The 17,657-nt window shown below is 49.9% G+C and overlaps 1 protein-coding gene across 1 annotated transcript in view; it reads left to right on the top strand.

Annotated features, from left to right (window-relative positions):
* The first annotated feature begins 13,771 nt into the window (after positions 1-13,771).
* UNC13A (unc-13 homolog A) overlaps positions 13,772-17,657 on the top strand; it is a 56,069-nt gene continuing 52,183 nt past the window's right edge. Inside the window, exon 1 of the mRNA XM_054578702.1 lies at positions 13,772-13,906. Within this exon, the coding sequence (XP_054434677.1) occupies positions 13,885-13,906 (22 nt within the window). The 5' untranslated portion in view covers positions 13,772-13,884. The remainder of the gene's footprint in view (positions 13,907-17,657) is intronic.

The raw sequence follows: 17,657 nt of genomic DNA, 5'->3' as shown, positions 1-17,657 counted from the left end.
TGTAGTTGGAGCTTTGAGGGATGTGTCAGAGTTTGCTAGGTGTGGATGGTGGGGCAAGAGCACCTGAAGCAGAAGTGAGCACATGCGAAGTTTTAGTTAATAAAGTACAGTGTGTTTGGGATGCATTCCAGAGCACTCTGGGCCTGGAGCAGGGCAAAACACTCCTGCATCTGCTGTGTGCCAGGCATTTTATTCCGTTAGCTCATTGAATATATGCACGAACCTATGAGGTAGATGCTGTTATTAGGGTTGTTTCAGAGGAAGAGAAAACTGAGGCTTGGAGAAATGAAGTCATCAGGCCGATAAGTGGTAGAACAGCGTTTCGAATTCAGAGGGGGGTCTGATTCCAGATCCAACCTGTGGCAGGGACTGACTGCCCAGCTCACATGAGTATCCCTCCCACCCCAAACAGCCTCATTCAGTCTTTTTACCTGTGGCAACCACTACTTGAAAAATCACATTGCATCAAACATTTCAACAGTTGCCTATGCCTATGCTGTCTCCTTTGGGGAGTGAGTTCCCCATCTCTGGAGGTATACAAAAGAAATCAAGGCAAATGAAAATATCTAGGAAGCAGGATATGCTGGCCTTGCTCTTCATTATCTGAGTTGTTCATCCCAACTTCCTCTCTGGTCAGTGTGTAACGGTCACTGGCCACATGCCATCTAACGTTCTCTACTTCCTCTCTCTCATTTTGGCCCTGGCCTCCTTCCTCTATTCCAATCCCTCCTCCTTGGCTCCCTTCCCTGTGTCCTGACTGCTCATGATTTTTTAAATTATTGCTCTGAGCAATTACGAGTGCGTGAGTGTCTGTGTCAGGCTCCCCACGAGGATGGGAGCTTGTTGGAGGCCAGACCAGGTTGAGGCTTCTCTGGGGTCCTGGCCTTTGCACGATAAGGCTATATGATAAAGGCTTGTGGATCAGGGATGGAAAGCCCATTGAGCCCTGGCTGGTGTGGCTCAGTGGACTGAGCTTTGGCCTGCAAACCAAAGGGTCGCCAGTTCGATTCCCAGTCAGGGCACATGCCTGGGTTGCTGGCCAGGTCCCCTGTAGGGGGCACTACAGGTCCCCTGTAGGTGGCAGGGGTGGAGTGGCCTCTCTCTCTAAAAATAAATAAATAAAATCTTTTAAAAAAAAAAAGCCCATTGGCCCACCATTCATTCATTCACTTATTTATTCCTTCATGTGTATTTATCGACTGGGTCAAGACTCAAATCCAGGACCTTCTGACTGAAGTTTCTACTCTTCCTTCTGCTCAAGGCGGTGAGTTATTCATTCAAATTGTTCTTAAAGGACCCTGAGGTGTCAAGATGTGTTTTCACCAGGGAGTCTGACTGGGAGGGAAGAGGGCCCCTGTAGATCTCTGATGTTCTTAGTGTTCTGGAGCCCTGAGGTGTCCCTGTCCCAGAGTGTCTCTGGGCTGAGGAACCTGGTATGGGGAACGTGGGGAGCATCTTTCAGAGATGAAGCAGCATCTGGGGGTCATTTCTGAAATCCCAGGAACCGGACGCAGGTCACTGCCCTCCTACCTTTGTCCGTCCGCAGCTCCATGCCTGTTTCAAAGTCACCAGGGGTCAGGTGATGGCATTGTGAAGGAAATGGAGCCCTGGGTCCTCAGGACTGCTGGACACTCTCATTTTCTTCCCCTTGTAATTTTTTCTCTTTTTAACATGTATTTAGTCAAGTGGGGCTTGATGAGGGGACAGTTCCCAGATCGGGATCTAGGATATTCCCAACCCTGGCAGTTCCTTGGACCCTCCAGTTGATTCTCTCCTTCCTCGAGGTGAACACTGCCATGATTGCTGTCACCGTTGGTGAATTTTACTTGGTTTTGAACTTCACAGCAATGGGGTCACACAGGGTTTCCAATCTTGGATCTGGCTTCTCTTGCTCCTCCTGTTATGGCAAGGAGCAGGTGTTTGAGCCTTTTCATGGCTATGTGATGGTCTTAGGTACCACTTCTTATTCTTACATTGTGGTAAAGTACACATAACATGTAATTTATCATTGTACCCACTTAAAGTTTATATTCAGTTACATTCAGCACATTCACAGTATTGTGCAATCCTCACTAATATCTAGCTGCACGACACTTCCGTCCCCTTAAAAAGAGACCTGGTTCCTATCAGCAGCCACTCTCATCTCCCCCACCCCCCTGCCCTGCAGTCACTAGCAATCCTTAATCTGCTTTCTATCCTATGGATTTTCCTGTCCTTGATATTTCATGCAATGGATCGCCATTTCTATCTGGCTTCTTTCGCTCAGCATAATATTTTCAGGGTTCATCTACATTGTAGCACGCATGACTACTTTATTCTTTTGTATGGATGTTTGTCCACACATCGTGTTTAGCCATTATCCATTGGTGAGTATTTGAGTTGTTTCCACCATTTTGCTAGTGTGAATAGACTGCTCGGAACATTTGTGTACAAGTTCTTGTTGAATACCAGCTTTCCATTCCCTTGGATCTATACCTAGCAGCGGAATTGCTGGATCATATGGTAATTTCATGTTTAGCTTTTTGAAAAACTGCCAGATTGCTTCCACAGCAGCTGTATCATTTTACATTCCCACCAGCAGTATATGAGCGTTCCAATCTCTCCATAGTCTTGCAAATACTTGGGTACTTTTTTCTTATTGTACCAATTATTCACTATTTGTCCATTTCACCTGTTGGCAGACATTTGTGTTATTTCCACTTTTTGCCAAACTTGGAGAAAGCTTTTTTTTAGCCGATTTGCACATATCTTTTGATGACTATACCCCCACTTCTCCCAGTAAATGCTCAGGGATGGAATGGCTGGGTCATGGGGTAAGAAATGATCAGGCTGTTTCCCCAAGTGGCCTGGGAGGGGGGCCTTCCATCCAATGTCCTCATCAGTACATAGGTTTCAGACTTTTAAATGTTCTGAATATTTAAAAGGCTTTCTTTTCTCCCCCCTCCCCTCACCAATCCTGTTGGTCAACATTCATTAAGAGTGTATACACTCTTAATGAATGTTGACAGCACTCTAGTTCTGGGTGCTAGACAGGAACAAAGCTGCTGGTCCTGGGTTGAATCACTCCCCATATGGGACAGGTGGGAGCCTGGGGTCCCCAAGACTACATGCTTTATGTGTTAATTCAGTTCATCCTTTTGACAACTTGGGGCCCAGGCCCCACGTAAACACATTTAATAAATGGGAAAGTTCAGAGAGGTCAGGGGAAGGATTCAGTGCCTAGCACCTCGGCCAGGATGTGAATTCGAGACAACTGACTCCAGGTCTTGCAACAGGTATTCCACTCATTCAACACTTCCTGCCCATCTTCCTGTGTACCCAAGGGGTTTCAGTCCTGGTCCCCAGGAAGCCCCCAGCTTGCGTGAAGAACAGCTGGCCACAGATGCTCTCAGCCTTGTACAGTCAGGACTGTGCTATAGGGTAGGTCCTGGAGTTAGAGGAGTGGGGAGCGAGGAGTAGGTAAGTGGGGGTTCTTTCTGGGGAGAGAAGGAATGTATCCTGAAAAAGGGATGTTGGGGTTGGGCTTTTGAAGGGCACACAGGAGTCATCAGACAGGTGATGCGTTCATTAATTTGACAAACACCTCTCAGCCAAATCCTTTGAGCCAAACTTGTGCCAACTTTGTCCCAAGGAGAACCAGACACAGACTTCCCAAGGGGCCATGCATAGGCTGGAAGGAAAAGTAGGGTCTGGAGGATTCCTTGGTGGAGGAACATGGAGGTTCTTCAGGGAACCAGCAGGGGGTGTCTCCTGAGAGGAGCATGTGACTCCAATTTGTTCTCCCAGAGCAGAAAGAGCTGCTGTTTACTGTTTTGTTTTGTTCTTTAATACATTGCTTGGGTTAAATGAGGCCAAGAGGTTGTGGTTCTGCCTCAAAGAGGTGCTTGTACCTGCTCCAAGCTGCCTCCCAGCAGTGGAGCCTCAGTTTCCACAGGTGCAATATATGGGAAGAAAAACACACCCAGGAAAAACGCCCCCGTAGGCCTGGTGGCGTGGTGATAGAGAACCTCGATTTGTTGTCTGTGGATGGAGATCCACACATTTGAAATAAACAGGTACTTGTGAATGTGATAGGGGTCTCCCAACCAGACCTAGGGGGATCTAGGATCTGCATTCCAGGGAACGCAGCACTTGAGACAGACCTGAGAGAGGAGGAGAAGGAATTGAGCACAGGAAGAGGTTCACCTGTGGAGGGAATAGCCTTGAAGCCAGAACAGGCTGGGTGTGTTTGAAGGCTACAGGAAGGCCACAGAGTGACTAGATGGTGTGACAGGGAGATACAGGCAGATTGGTAGGAGTTGGACCCTGCAGGGTCTCCTGGGTCACAGGAAAGGGTGTGGGTTTTACTCTGAGGGTCATGGGGAGCCACGGAGGGTGTGGGAGCAGAGGGGACATAGAAATTGAACTGTAAAAACAACTGTGAGTGGGTTTCGAGCATCTTACAAGATTAACACATATAACTACCCATCCCATTGGACAGATAGGCAAACTGAGGACAAGAGAGGGTAAGTCAGGGACCCAGGATCACAGAGAAAGCACGTGGCAGATCCGGGTTTTGAATCCAGATGCCCTCAGTTTTAGGGGCTGGGCCCTTAAACAGCACTCTGAAGCGCAGAGAAAAGAGGGAGCTGGGAGAGGCCTGGCCCGGGTGGGTGCCCTCTTGCAATCAGTTTATTTTGTAAAATCGTCAGGATGCAGTTAGGGGGGTGAGTGGAGAGAGGCTGTATTTTGTTTGTAATCCAGTCCTCTCCGGGGCCCTCAGCCGCTCCCGCATTCTTCCAACTAGAGCAGACACCCACAAAAACCGAGACTTCCTCCCCTCTCCCAGCACCCACTCAGGGTCCCTGTTAAGCTTCTCTCCCAGGGAGGACAGGACAAGACAGTGCCCCTTCCACTCCTTCAGGCTACGCCCTAACCCCACCCCAGGGCAGTGGGTGGGGAGGGAAGTGGCAAGCCAGACCACTTTAGGTCCTTGGGGGCTGCAGAGGATCCTGAAGTGGTACCACTAGCCACCATTAAGCACGTCATTCTAAGAAACAGTGTGCATCCCTTCCCTCCTCCTTTCCGCAGACGCGTTTAGGAGCACGCAGCGTGTGGTAGACTACCTGCTGAGCCAGCTGCGGGCGAGTCCGGGTCCGCCCTCACTGCTCTGCAGAGGGCTGAGAGTTCTCTAATCTTTGATGCCAGATCAATTCATTAATTATTACACTCGACATATATTTCTTCAGCACCTACCATATGCTAGGCACAGGGGAGACAATGTTTTATGAGACCCCATCCTGGTTCCTAAGGAGCTTGCTGCCCGATTGCGAGGCAGACAATAACACTAGTACGAAAAGAAGACAGGCTGGCCGGGGCCCAGAGGGAGGTCTCCACCCGGCCTTGGGGGTCAGGCAAGGTTTGCAGGAGGAGGGGCCATTTCCGCTGAAAGCGGGAGAGAAAGCAGCTTATCCAACAGAGAGTGGAAGGAGTGTTTCTGAGCGAGGGCACAGAGCGTGTGGAGCCCAGCTGGCGAGGTGCGCGCCAGCTGTTAAAGGCGTCCTGAGAGGAATAGCCTGGAGGAGGAAGCTCCAAAGGTGCCGGGGCGGTGGGCCGGGGCGCAGCATCTCGCGAAAAGAACGTCGTGGGCAGGGCTTTCTATGTGCGTCCTGTCATTGGCCGTTAGCTGGCCCAATCACAGGTGGTCACAAGGGCGCGGTCAGAGGGGAGGACGACCTGCCTGAGTGTCTTGCAAACTTGTGGCAGGGCTTGGAGGGGACCGAGATGGATATCCACCTGGCTTCTCACTCTCGTCCAGGTCTGGACCCGCCAGGCAGCGCCGTGTCCCGACATCCCTAGACCCGAACCAAGTAAAAAAGTCACCACTGTACCGACATCTTCCATCTCACTTGTGTCCCGGCGGTGGAACACACGGTTAAGGACAACACAGGGATCAAGGATGCAGACCCCAAGCCAGGTGAGGTTCAAACCCGAGCTGTGTCCCTCCCCAGCTGTACGATCTCCCGGTGCCTCAGTTTCCCCATCGCTTGAACAGCCTTCACTTAGTAGGGTCGCTGTGGGGATTGCACAAGTTAAAAGCACACTGAGCATGAACCAGCCCCTTTACGAGCTAACTGCTCATCACCATTTGGTTAGCCTTTGTCTTTTATCACTTTGCTTTGGAAATCGACTGGCCACAGGTAGCTGTCTTGAGTCTTCCCAGGTAGAGCATAGCCACTCCCAGGTCTGTTTCTAGATGCATCGATGTTAATCCCACTAAAGTTGACATCCTGTTCCTGAACGTAATTAAACATGGATTCACCCGGTCACTGCTGTTCTCCTTTTGTATCCTGGAGCCAACGCGTTTATGTATCTTGAGCCTCAGACGTTTTTATAAAACCCTGGGGTGCTTGGGACCCCCGGGCACCACAGGGCTTGCTTACATAGCCTTGTTTGACAGTGCCTTAGTGCTAGTCCTAGAGGCAGGAGAGGCGGAAGCGCTGGTTCAAGTGTAGCTGTGCTTCTTACTGCCTGCTCAGTTTGGGCAAATGCAATGGCTTCTCTGATGTGCCAGTTCCCCTCCTGTCAAAGGAAACATCCTTGAGGTGCTTTTGTGGAGGGTTCTCAGCCCTCGTAGCAGGCTGGGTGTGAGTTCACCGTGTCTCCAGTTAGTCTGGGGTGAGGAAGGAGGACTCAGAGGGTGGCATGAGTGGGGGTGCAGCCCTGAACTGGAGCACACTGAGGGGCTCGGCTGGCGGCAGCGGCGGCATCAGGGGCCTGAAGGCTGGAGAGAGCAGAGGCTTGGGGTTTTCACTGGTCATCTCCTGAGCTGGGCTCAGGCCCAGTGGTAAATGAGCCTTACATGCTCCTGGGATTCTCACATTGAACAGAGCACCACCTTGGCGCCTAGTATGACTCCTTTGTGTCTCAGTTTCCTCATCTATAAAATGGAAATGATTGTACATACCTGGAGAGATGGCACATACCAGGTATACAGGAAGAGCTCAATAATTATTGAGAGGGAGCCCTTGTTTTTTTGTTTTTTTAAAATTATCGTGTTAAGGGATTTGGGAGAACAACAGTCAGTGGAATGTAGGGGTTAAGGGGCCCGCCTGGGCTGCTGGGTTTGAATCCCAGCTCTGACATTTGCCTGCTTTGTGACTTAGGGTGCCTGACTTAATGTTTCTGTTCTCAGTTTCCCTATTTATGGGGTGGGGCAAAAGTAGGTTTACAGTTGTAACCCATTTCCAATACAATAACTAATACATAAAAATACAAGAATGAATTCTGTTTCACAAGTCACAGAGTTTATTCTTGTATTTATTTGTTTATTTATTTATTATTGTATTCAAAAGTAGATACAATTGTAAACTTACTTTTACCCTACCCTGTATAAAATCAATTATGGAGATTAAACAAGTGAATATTTGTAGAGTTCTGCCCAAGACCAATCACACTGCAGGCATTTGTAAAAGAAGTTAACTTGGTTCCAGAGGGTCCCTGGTTCCAGGCTGTCCCCAGTCCTGGGATCACACATCGGCCCAGGGCTCCCCCTGCTGGTCACTCTTGGAACTTTGGGCTGAGACCCCACCTTCAAGCCCAGAACCCCGTGGCCAATCATTCTGGACCAATCCCATCTCTTCCCTCCCTATGTGCCCCACTCCGTCTCATTCTCTTGGCCAATTCAATTGCCCGCGCTCTCTCGCTCTCTCTCAATAAAGATTTTATTTATTTATTTTTAGAGAGAGGGGAAGGGTGGGAGAATGAGAGGGAGAAAAACATCAGTGGGTTGACTCTTGCACGCTCCCAACCTGGCCTGCAACCCAGGCGTGTGCCCTGACCCAGGATAGAACCAGCAAACTTTTGGTGCACAGGCTGGTGCTCAATCCAGCGAGCCACGCCAGCCAGCGCACGGCTGCTCTCTTTCACTCTCAGCCCTCCCCAGGCCAATCCAGCCCTGCAGGTCAGGTCCTGAAATTTGCAATGAGTCAGCACTGCCCTCAAACCATTAGTTCTCTAGGAAACAATTGCTTTTTTTATTCCCATTTTATGGGCAATAAACCAAGATTGCCTTCATTGATTTCTCTTTGTCACAACTAGGTCCATTGGGAGGCCCAGCCCAGACATTTGTGCTCACCATGCCCTCTGCCTGGAATGCCTTTTCTCCAAGTATCCCCACTGAAACCTCTTCACTTTCCAGTTTCCTTCTTACAGGGATCTTTTCCCAATACCCCAATCAGAGCCTCCTCCCCCACCTCACAGTCCCTCTCCTTTCTTTTTCCCTTAGAGATGGGGTTTCGGGGAGAGAGCATATGTCAGGCACTCGGCACATCGCCAAGCACACAATAGACCTTGAGGAACCACATGAGTACTCTTCCCTTCTCTGACCATGAGAGCCTCATGTCCTGCTCCCTCTTCTTCAGTATTCTCTGCCCCCCACTCTGCTCAGCACCCAGGGCAAGGCCAGTGACAGTAGATCTGCCAGAAGAAAAGGAGAGCATAAGATAGTCCCAAGGGCTCCGAATTCTATGTTCCCTGCACTCACTGTCACTTGCTGCCTAATAACAGCAACTAGAGTTGGGGGTGAACAAACGTGAACGGCAGATTCCAGGGTGTGATGTCTTGGTTTTGGCCCTTTATGCTCTGTCTACACTCTGGTTCCTACAAATGTTTGCTGAACACATTGATTGACATCTGATTCATAGCTGTCCCTTCTGTGGAGCCTTGCACAGCGCCAGAAACACCAGATGTACACAAAAGATTAAGAACATATTGAAGACCAAGCAGCGCTGCTCTGGGTTGAGGCTTCTAGAATAAGTTCTCCTCATTCTCTATTACAAAGCTGAGCAGACGCTGTGGAGAGGGAACCTTCTCATCTGAAGCCCAGATGTGTCCATAGCTGCTCTTGGCACGAGAGGTGGGCAAATTTTGATAAGAGTGAGGTCCCTGGGGATGGCCAAGAGCTCAGACATCCGGGAGGATTGTGTGTGCATTTGGTGATGTTGGGGGATGGTAATTTTATCCATGTGTATGTGTGTTTTACTTTTCACCAATCGTGCACCATTTTCCATCACTTTTCTTCTGTGAATTTTCTCTGTGGGTTTCATAAAATGGTAGAGAGACAGCAGGACAGTAGAAGCCAAGAAAGAAATTTCTAAGAGAGTTTGCAAAAGACATGCATGTAGATGCATAGTGAGGAGAACAAGTGAAAGAGGGAGCCACAGGGAAGGGAAGGCAAGAGAAAGATGGAGGTAGCATGGCATACTCCAGTGGAGAGATGACATAGCTCAGAGGAGTAGTTTTGGAATAAGGCAAGTTGTTGGTGGGAGCAAAATAGAGCATTGGTTCTTTAAAATTAATTGGATCTGGCCCTAGCTGGTGTGGCTCAGTGGGTTGAGCACCAGCCTGCGAACCAGAATCGCTGGTTCAATTCCCAGTGTAGGGCACATACCTGGGTTGCAGGCCAGGTCCCCAGCAGGGGGCGTGCGCGAGAAAACCACATATTGGCATTTCCCTCTCTTCTTCCCTTTCTCTCTCTAAAAATAAATAAATAAAATATTAAAAAAATAAAATTAATTGGATCTGAGTGATCAATTTATCAAGGGCTTTGGCAGAAGGAGGGAGATGATGTGTCAGTAAGAGGGACCGTGAACAACGGAGAGGTTCACGGTGTTAAACATATTAAGAGATGTAATTCACCTTACCAGATTAAAAATGAGGCCTTGGCTGGTGTGGCTCAGTGGATTGAGCAGCTGGCGTGTGAACCAAAGCGTTGCCAGTTCGATTCCCAGTCAGGGCACATGCCTGGGTTGCAGGCCAGGTCCGCAGTAGGAGGCATGTGAGGGGCACCACACATTGATGTTTCTCTCCCTCTCTTTCTCCTTTCTTTCCCCTCAGTCTAGAAAACAAATAAGTAAAATATTTTTTTAAAAAAGATTAAAGATAAAAAGTTATCTAGGTGTCCCAATGATGCAGAAAATGCATTTGCTAAAATTCACCACTCATGTGTGATAAAAGAAAAAAAATCTTAGCAAACTGGAAATAGAAGTGGACCTCCTTAACTTAACTCTCAGTTAAAGACCTACAGCAGATATCATTTGTAATGGTGAATATTGAAATGTTCTCTTTAAGATGGGGAACAAAGCAAGGATGCCTATTATCATGGTGTCTGAGATCACACTGGCGGCCCTGGCCAGTGCAGTAAGACATGAAAAAGCAAAGGGAGGTTCAAAGACTGCAGAAGAAAAAAATGAATGGGCTTTTACTTGCAGATGATATTCTTTGGGTGCAATCGATATCAAAGGATGTGCAGATATAATTACTGGATTCACAAAAGTTGAGAAATCTTGGTAGGTGCTGGAGCCAATTGCATTCTATACTCCTGCAACTAGCAGATTAAAAAATGTAATCTGTTAAAAAAAAAAAAAAAAGCCCTAGCTGGTGTGGCTCAGTGGATTCAGTGCTGGCCTGCTTACCAAAGGGTCGCCAGTTCCATTCCCAGCCAAGTGAAAAAAACGGTCGCCGGTTTGATTCCCAGTCAGGGCACATGCCTGGGTTGCGGGCCAGGTCCCCAGATGTGAGAGGCAACCATACATTGATGTTTCTCTCCCTCTCTTTCTCCCTCCCTTCCCCTCTCTCTAAAAATAAATAAATAATTTTTTTTTTTAAAGAATTCCTTAAACAAAACACAGTGTGCATACTGCAAAGGAGACGGTTGGTCAAATTGAAGAATTTAATATAAAATTGAGAGACAGGAAGCAAATTAGCAGTGGCCAGGGGCTGGGGGAGGAGGAATGGGGAGTGACTGCTCATGGGAACAGGGGTTTCCTTGTGGGGTGTTAGAAATGTTTTAGTATTACGTCGAAGTTATGGTTACATAATATTGTAAATGTACCAAATGCCACTGAATTGTACACTTTAAATTGGTTAAAATTGGCCCTGGGTGGTGTGGCTCAGTTGGTTGGGTGTCACCCCACAAAGCAAAAGGTTGTTGGTTTGATTCCCGGTCAGGGTACATGCCTGGGTTGCAGGCTCAGTCCTCTGTTAGGGGTGCATGCCAGAGTCAACTGATCGATGTTTCTCTCCTTTTCTTTCTCCCTCCCTTTTCCTCTCTGTAAAAAAAATAAATGAATGAATGAATGAATATTTAAAATGGTTAAAATAAATTTGGCTATGTGTATTTTACAGCAATAAAAAGAAAGGAAATTTAAAATTAAGAGCTTTGTAGAAACTCCTGTACTAGGAAGTGGAGCACAGTTCCTTCTCCTCGAGGGCAGACTGGGTCTAGCAATTTGCTTACAAGAAACAGAGCCGAGCAAGGGAAAGAATAGTAACTTACAGTGGGTAAACCTGGCAGGCAGCACTTTACCCAGGTAATCAAAGTTAACATCGCCTGTGGGGTCACGTGGGTATCATGGATCTCCGGTATGATGTGACATGAAGGTAGCCCCATCTCTGATCTTCCCCCTCAGTCTAATAATACGCAACTATGAGATAACTTTAAATCAAGGGCCTTTCTACAAAATACCTGGCCCATACTCTTCAAAAGAGTCAAAGTGATGAAAAATAAGGAAAAACTAAGAAAATCACAGAGGGTGTGGACAAGACTAAATAAATAATAAAATGAAATAAAATGACTAAATGTGATGTAGGATCTGGATTGGATCCTGGGCTAGAAAGATGAAACTCTGGTGAAATATAAAGTCTACTATCTAGTTGATAATAAGTACCTATGCTAGTGTTCTCATTTTGACAATGTACCATATAATCCCATGTATGATGTAAACATTAGGGGAAGCTGGGTGAAGGTTTACAGGAGTCCTTTATCCCTTTACAGTTTTATAATTCTGTAATTTTTCTGTATATCTAAAAATTTTCCACAGTAGCCTTGGCTGGCGTGGCTCAGTGGGTTGGGTCCCAGCCTGTGAACCCAAAGGTCGCAAGTTCGATTCCCAGTCAGGGCACGTGCCTGGGCTGCTGGCCAGGCCCCTGGTTGTGGGTGTGTGAGAGGCAACCGACTGATGCATCCCTCGCACATCAGTGTTTCTCTCCCTCTCTTTCTCCCTCTCTTCTCCTCTCACTAAAAAATAAAATCTTAAAACAAATGCAAACAAAAATTTTCCACAATAAAAGTTATTTTAAAAAGTAAGAGGTTCTGTTCACAAAATGACACCATAAATAGAATGAAGACAAGCAACAGAATTGAAGATTTTTTTTTAACACACACATGAAACCAACAAAGATTTGTATCTAATATGGATAAAGAACTAGAAAGTCAATAGGAAAACAGTCAACTTTAAAAATTGGATAAAAGACTTGAATAGGTATTTCACCCAAAGAAGAAACCAATAATCACATTAAAAGTTTCACCTCATGAATAATCAGAGAGTAAATCAGAACCAAAACGAGGCACCACCTCACTCACTCCACTTTGACACAGTTCAAAACCTGGACAATTCAAAGCGTTAGCAAGTACATGGAGCAACCGAATGCTTATATGGTGCCGGGTCAATGTAAACAGCTGGAGCAACAAGGGAAAGCAATTCGATGTTATCTCAGGAAGCTGAGCATGTGGGTGTCCTATGATCATCCATCCTTACCTATGTTCACCAGCCTATATTTCTAAGAATGGTAATAAAATCTTTGGCTGCAATAAACCCAAGGTGGAAACAATATTTTTTAATCCTTACCCAAGGATATGTTTATTGATTTTAGAGAGAGAGGGAGGGAGAGAGAAAGAAAGAAACATCAGTGTGAGAAACATTGATTGGTTGCCTCTCATACGAGCTCCAATGGCGGGTTGAACCCACAGCCTAGATGTGTGCTCTGACCAAGAATCAAACCCACAACCTTTTGGTGTACAGACGACGCTCCAACCAACTAAGCCTCCTGGCCAGGGCAGTGGAAATAATCTTAATATCCACCAACTGAAGAATAGATAAATAATCAATAGTGTACTTACTCGAAGGGATATGGCAGTAGAAAGTGCAACTGTATTACACCCACGACCTCTGGTACTGTTCTAGGCACTGGAGATACATAGCAAACAGGTTTTCAGGGCACTGGCACAGGTGGAACTGTGGAGCTGGGTGTGTGGGAAAGGGTGGTGAGCAAAGCTGTGCCAGGGTCGGCGCCCGATCAGTGGAAGAGCTGAGTCTGGGGGCGCCCAGAAAGTAAAGGCTCAGTTTAGCGGATTCAGGGAAGGCTTCCCGGTGGAAGGTATGTTCGAAGTGGGCACTGACGGATGAATAGGAATTTCCTAGTTCCACAAGGGAGTGAAGGATGGGATCCAGTCTGAGCGTGTGCAAAGATTCACAGGCTGAGTAGCTTAGAGTGAAACAGGGACACAGAGAGAGAGAGACTTAGGCCATGGCAGAGACACTGAGAGCCTGAAAAGAAAAAGACTAGGACACAGATGAGGGAGACACAGGATGGAGAAAGATACGCAGACAAAGATTCAGAGGAACAGGAGGACCCAGGGAAACAGAGAAAGAAAATCAAAGAGACAGAGACGTAGAGACAGAGGAATAGAGACAGCGAAACCACAGAATGGCTCAAGGAGATTCGAGAACCAGAAGGGAAACCGCGTGGAGACGGCCGCCCTCAACCACTCCGGTTGGGGAGCCCGCACCCGGCTCAGGCCCTTTAAAGCCCCTCCCTTCCCGAGCCCTTGGGCCCCAGCCACGGGCGCTCCCGCAGCATCAGGCGTCCCCAGGCTCCGCCCGTCTGCCCCTCGTCAGCGCCGCGTCAGGAGCTGTCCACGCCCCCGGTGCTGAACCAAGATGGCCGGCGGCGGAGGCCGGGCCCCGGCGTGAGCCGAGCGCCGGCGGCAGCCCTGGCCATGCACCAGCCCCGTGGCCTCTGAGCCCGACCTGACGGTGCCGGTCCGCCGGCGACCCCGGAGACATGTCTCTTCTTTGCGTTGGAGGTAGGAGGCGAGGCTGCGGGCGGGGACCGGTGTGGACCCGCCTGGCTTCGGGGTCCGTGCGGATGCGGCAGGGCTCCTGGGGGTGGACGGGGGCGGTTGAGTAGAGTACACGCGGCTGGACTTTTGGAGGGGTAGCCATCGGGGACGCGACAGGGCCCCTGAGCAGTGCAGACGTAGCTGGGCTCTCCGAGGGGCCCCGGTGGCAGCTGCTCGGGGTTGTGTGGACAGGGCTGCACGCGGGGGCCCGTGTAGACAGCAGCAGAGACCTGGGAACGGACTGGCCTGGGACATCCGTGTAGATCAGGCTATTCGGGGGTCCTTGTGGGAGGGGCAGGGCTGCACAGTGGAATGGACCCTGCGGGGTACTTGGAAGGAGCCCTGTGCTGCGGGAGGGGCTACGTGTCTTCAGGGGCGCAGCCTGAGTTCGGAATTCGAAGAGGCGTACACGGCGGTGGGTCTTCAAGCCCTGGCCGTGTAAGATTTGGGTGGGGGGCCCGGCCATTAGGAGGACAACCGCGAGCTCTAGTAATCCCCTAGCCCTGGACGTGGAGGAAGACTGTGAAGGAGCTGGGGAGACCCCCCCTGCACACACACACACACACACACACACACACACACATATCCTGACAGGTCTGTGATTGGGGGTCTTAAAAGGCGCTTTTTCAGTTAACCCTCTGGCGTCCGGAGTTGGGGGCTGCAGGAATGGGCGGAAGGCCTCCCCGGCTCCCCCGGCTCCCCCGGCTCCCCGCCCCATCCAGCTCTTTGAAACGCGTATTCGGCCTTCTCTGCAGGGAGCCGACCTCCTGGAGGGGTAGTGCCCCCACCCCCGCACCCCTCCCGGCCCCTCCTCACCTCACCCACTTTGTGCCTAAGGGAGGGAAGGAGAGGAGGGTGGAGCTATTTTGGGGCCAGAACGCCATCTGCACCGAGGCCCACGCCCAGGCCTGTGCTCTGCATTGGGGTGGAGGAGGGAGCGAGGCGCGGGAGGGGCCTGGCCATTCTCACCTCGGAAGGCTGGGGTGCGGGACGAGCCAGCGTCCGGGACCCAGGCGTCCCAGGCACTCCTGCTGAGAGTGGGGCTTTGGGAGACCTTGGGCGGCAGAGGTGGTGGCGAACAGGGCACCGGTCTTAGGGAGGTCTCAACCTTGGGTTTTAAGGACTGGGGTCCGCCTCCCTCACCCCTACTCCCATCAGGAAGGCTGGGGTGGGTGAATAGGTGTGTCAGCCAAGTCTGAGATGTCAGGCTTCAGGGGCCTCAGGCAGCGGGGAGTGCGCGCGCGCGTGTGTTTGTGTGTGTGTATGTGTCTCCGTGAGAGCGCGCTGAACCGCGGCCTCGGCCTCGACCTGGGTGGGCGGCGCGGGAGCAAGGAACCGTCGCCGCCGCCCCTCCCCCTCGCCCCTCCCGCCCCTCCCCCCCTGCCGCTCCATTCACAAACCTAGCCCCGCCCTCCTGCCCCCTTCTGCCGCGCTTTCCGGGTGCCGATCGCGCGGGGCTGGGCCGGCGTGGACGAAGGTTCTTAAAGGGACAGAGGCCTCCTTTCCCTGAGCTCGTTCCCGACGGGCGGGGCTCGTGGTGGCAGAGGGCCCCACAAGATTAAAATTCTACTCATCCAGCTCTTGGCCTATGGAGTTAGGGGAATGGAGAGGTGGAGGCGACCCCCCCACCCCCACCCCACCAGGCAACTTCCATAGACTAGACCTAAGGGGAGGGGGAGGTGAAGGTCCCAGTTCCCTACTGGCCTTTCCCCTCTTCTAAGCTGCCCAGCACTTGTGGGAAGTGGGGTGAGAGGTTAGGAGGTTGAGAGGCTGGCACTGGAGGAGGGGGCCTATGTGGGTGTTCTCACTGACTTTCTGCTCTTCCCACCCCCACATCGCCCTGCCACCCATCCTCCGAGTTCAGTTCTTCTGGAAGGTTTGCCTCGTTGGGGAGGAGGGGTTGCATCTCACCCTTAACTCTGACGCAGACAGGAGGCTGCGACATGGGAGTGGTGTGAAGGGGGGCAGTAAGAAGGGTGAGGCTTTCTGAAACGAATACCTGGGGGAAGAACTGTGTTGGATGTTTCTGTCACCAGCAGAGTGGAAGGGAGGTCGAGGGGAGGGGCAGGGCTGGGGGTGAGGTGGGGCAGGTAAAACCCTGAGGTGTAAGGGGAGCAGTATGATGCTGGGAGACACTGAGGGGAAAACTGGGAGAAGTGGGAAGAGGGAGAAATGCTAGGAGGGGTGGGGACCCCGTGAAGCCAGGATGGTGGAGGGGAAGAATGGGGAGGAAGAGGAGGCAGGGCAGCAGTGGAGCTGGACTGGGAGGGCTTTCCATGGGCTGGGCTTATCCTTGGGGTTGAGGAAGTTCCTGACCACCCAACCAGGGGCCCCCTCACACGTATCTACACTTGCACACAGATGAGCTGGCATCTTCTAACCAGGCTTGCCCTATGTGGACAGAAATGCTCAGGATCCACCAAGGCTCCATGGAAATGACATGCCTGTAACTGCATACATGGGAAAATGTACATGTTCACATGGACATGTGAACACATGCATGTATACAGGACATAGCCTTCTACCACAGGCATGGTCCCTGCAATATGTGTGTCTGTATATATACACATATCCACATGTGTTTGGTGCATGTTCACAATATCCATGTCTCATAAAAATCTGCTTATGGCCTAACATGCAAGTGTATGCCCATTTATGCATGCTAGGGTCCCAAATCTATAATAAATATATATGTATACTCATAAGCACATGCCAAACTATGTGTGCACACATGACAACCTTGCCTGAACACTCAAAGCAGCCTTTGAACAGGTGAATGATGATGCATACAGACACATGCCTATGTCTATAGCTTCACACAAGTCTATACATGCATGCAAGTAAATAAATACGCATGCCATAAAACTGCATCACACACACACACACACACCAATGTGTGTTTTTACCTGACACATCACCTGCAAGCCCACAGGTACCTAAGTTCACATATATGCAGTTCCATATGCAGTCATACCCTACTACCCAGCACATATGTGCAGACACTCACCTGCATTGGTATACAGCACATGTCCTTCCACAAATGCACATATACCGCCATATACACACACCTGCCTGCCCTGGTAACACAAGCAAGTACACATGCAAACACACATAAATACAAGCTTACCTCACACCAACACATGGGTGACCACCCTGCATAGGCCATGCCTCTGCCCCCTCTCATTTTGTCATTTACGTGGAGTCTCACTGCTGCCTCCCCTGCCTCTAATTCATTTGCTGGGTCTTAACAGAGTCCTGAGGCTGCTAATACCAAGAACCTTGCCTGGTTCCTTCATGCAATCATTCATATATTTACTCAGCAAGCATAAACTGAGCACCTATTGTGTGCCAGACACTGTTCCTGGCCCCCAGCCCTACTCCTGGCCGCGTGTTGGTGGAGTCAGAGTGGGAATGAGAAGGAAGGGCTGAGGGAGCCTGGAAGAGGGGGTGCATCCAGGGCTCTCTTCCTCTGGGAAGCCTGCCCTGATATCCTCACCACTATTTGCCTGGTCTCGGAAGATCAGCTAAGAAGAAGGGAGGAACAACATGGGCAAAACTGTGGTAGTGTGGATTCAGTTCTAGACCTTCCTATGAGCCTCCTGGCATTTTGCCAGGCCATTCAATGTCTTTGACACTCCATAAATATGTCATGAATTAATTTTGTGTAAAATTAGCAAATGTGTTTAAGGATGAGTTTGCATCACAATTAATACTA

Source organism: Pteronotus mesoamericanus, unplaced genomic scaffold (genome assembly GCF_021234165.1).
Source record: "Pteronotus mesoamericanus isolate MK-2021 breed Mesoamerican mustached bat unplaced genomic scaffold, CSHL_Meso_final contig_502, whole genome shotgun sequence".
NCBI lineage: Eukaryota > Metazoa > Chordata > Mammalia > Chiroptera > Mormoopidae > Pteronotus > Pteronotus mesoamericanus.
Note: the sequence above shows the minus strand (reverse complement) of the source record. Positions and strands in the feature narration are given on the sequence as shown.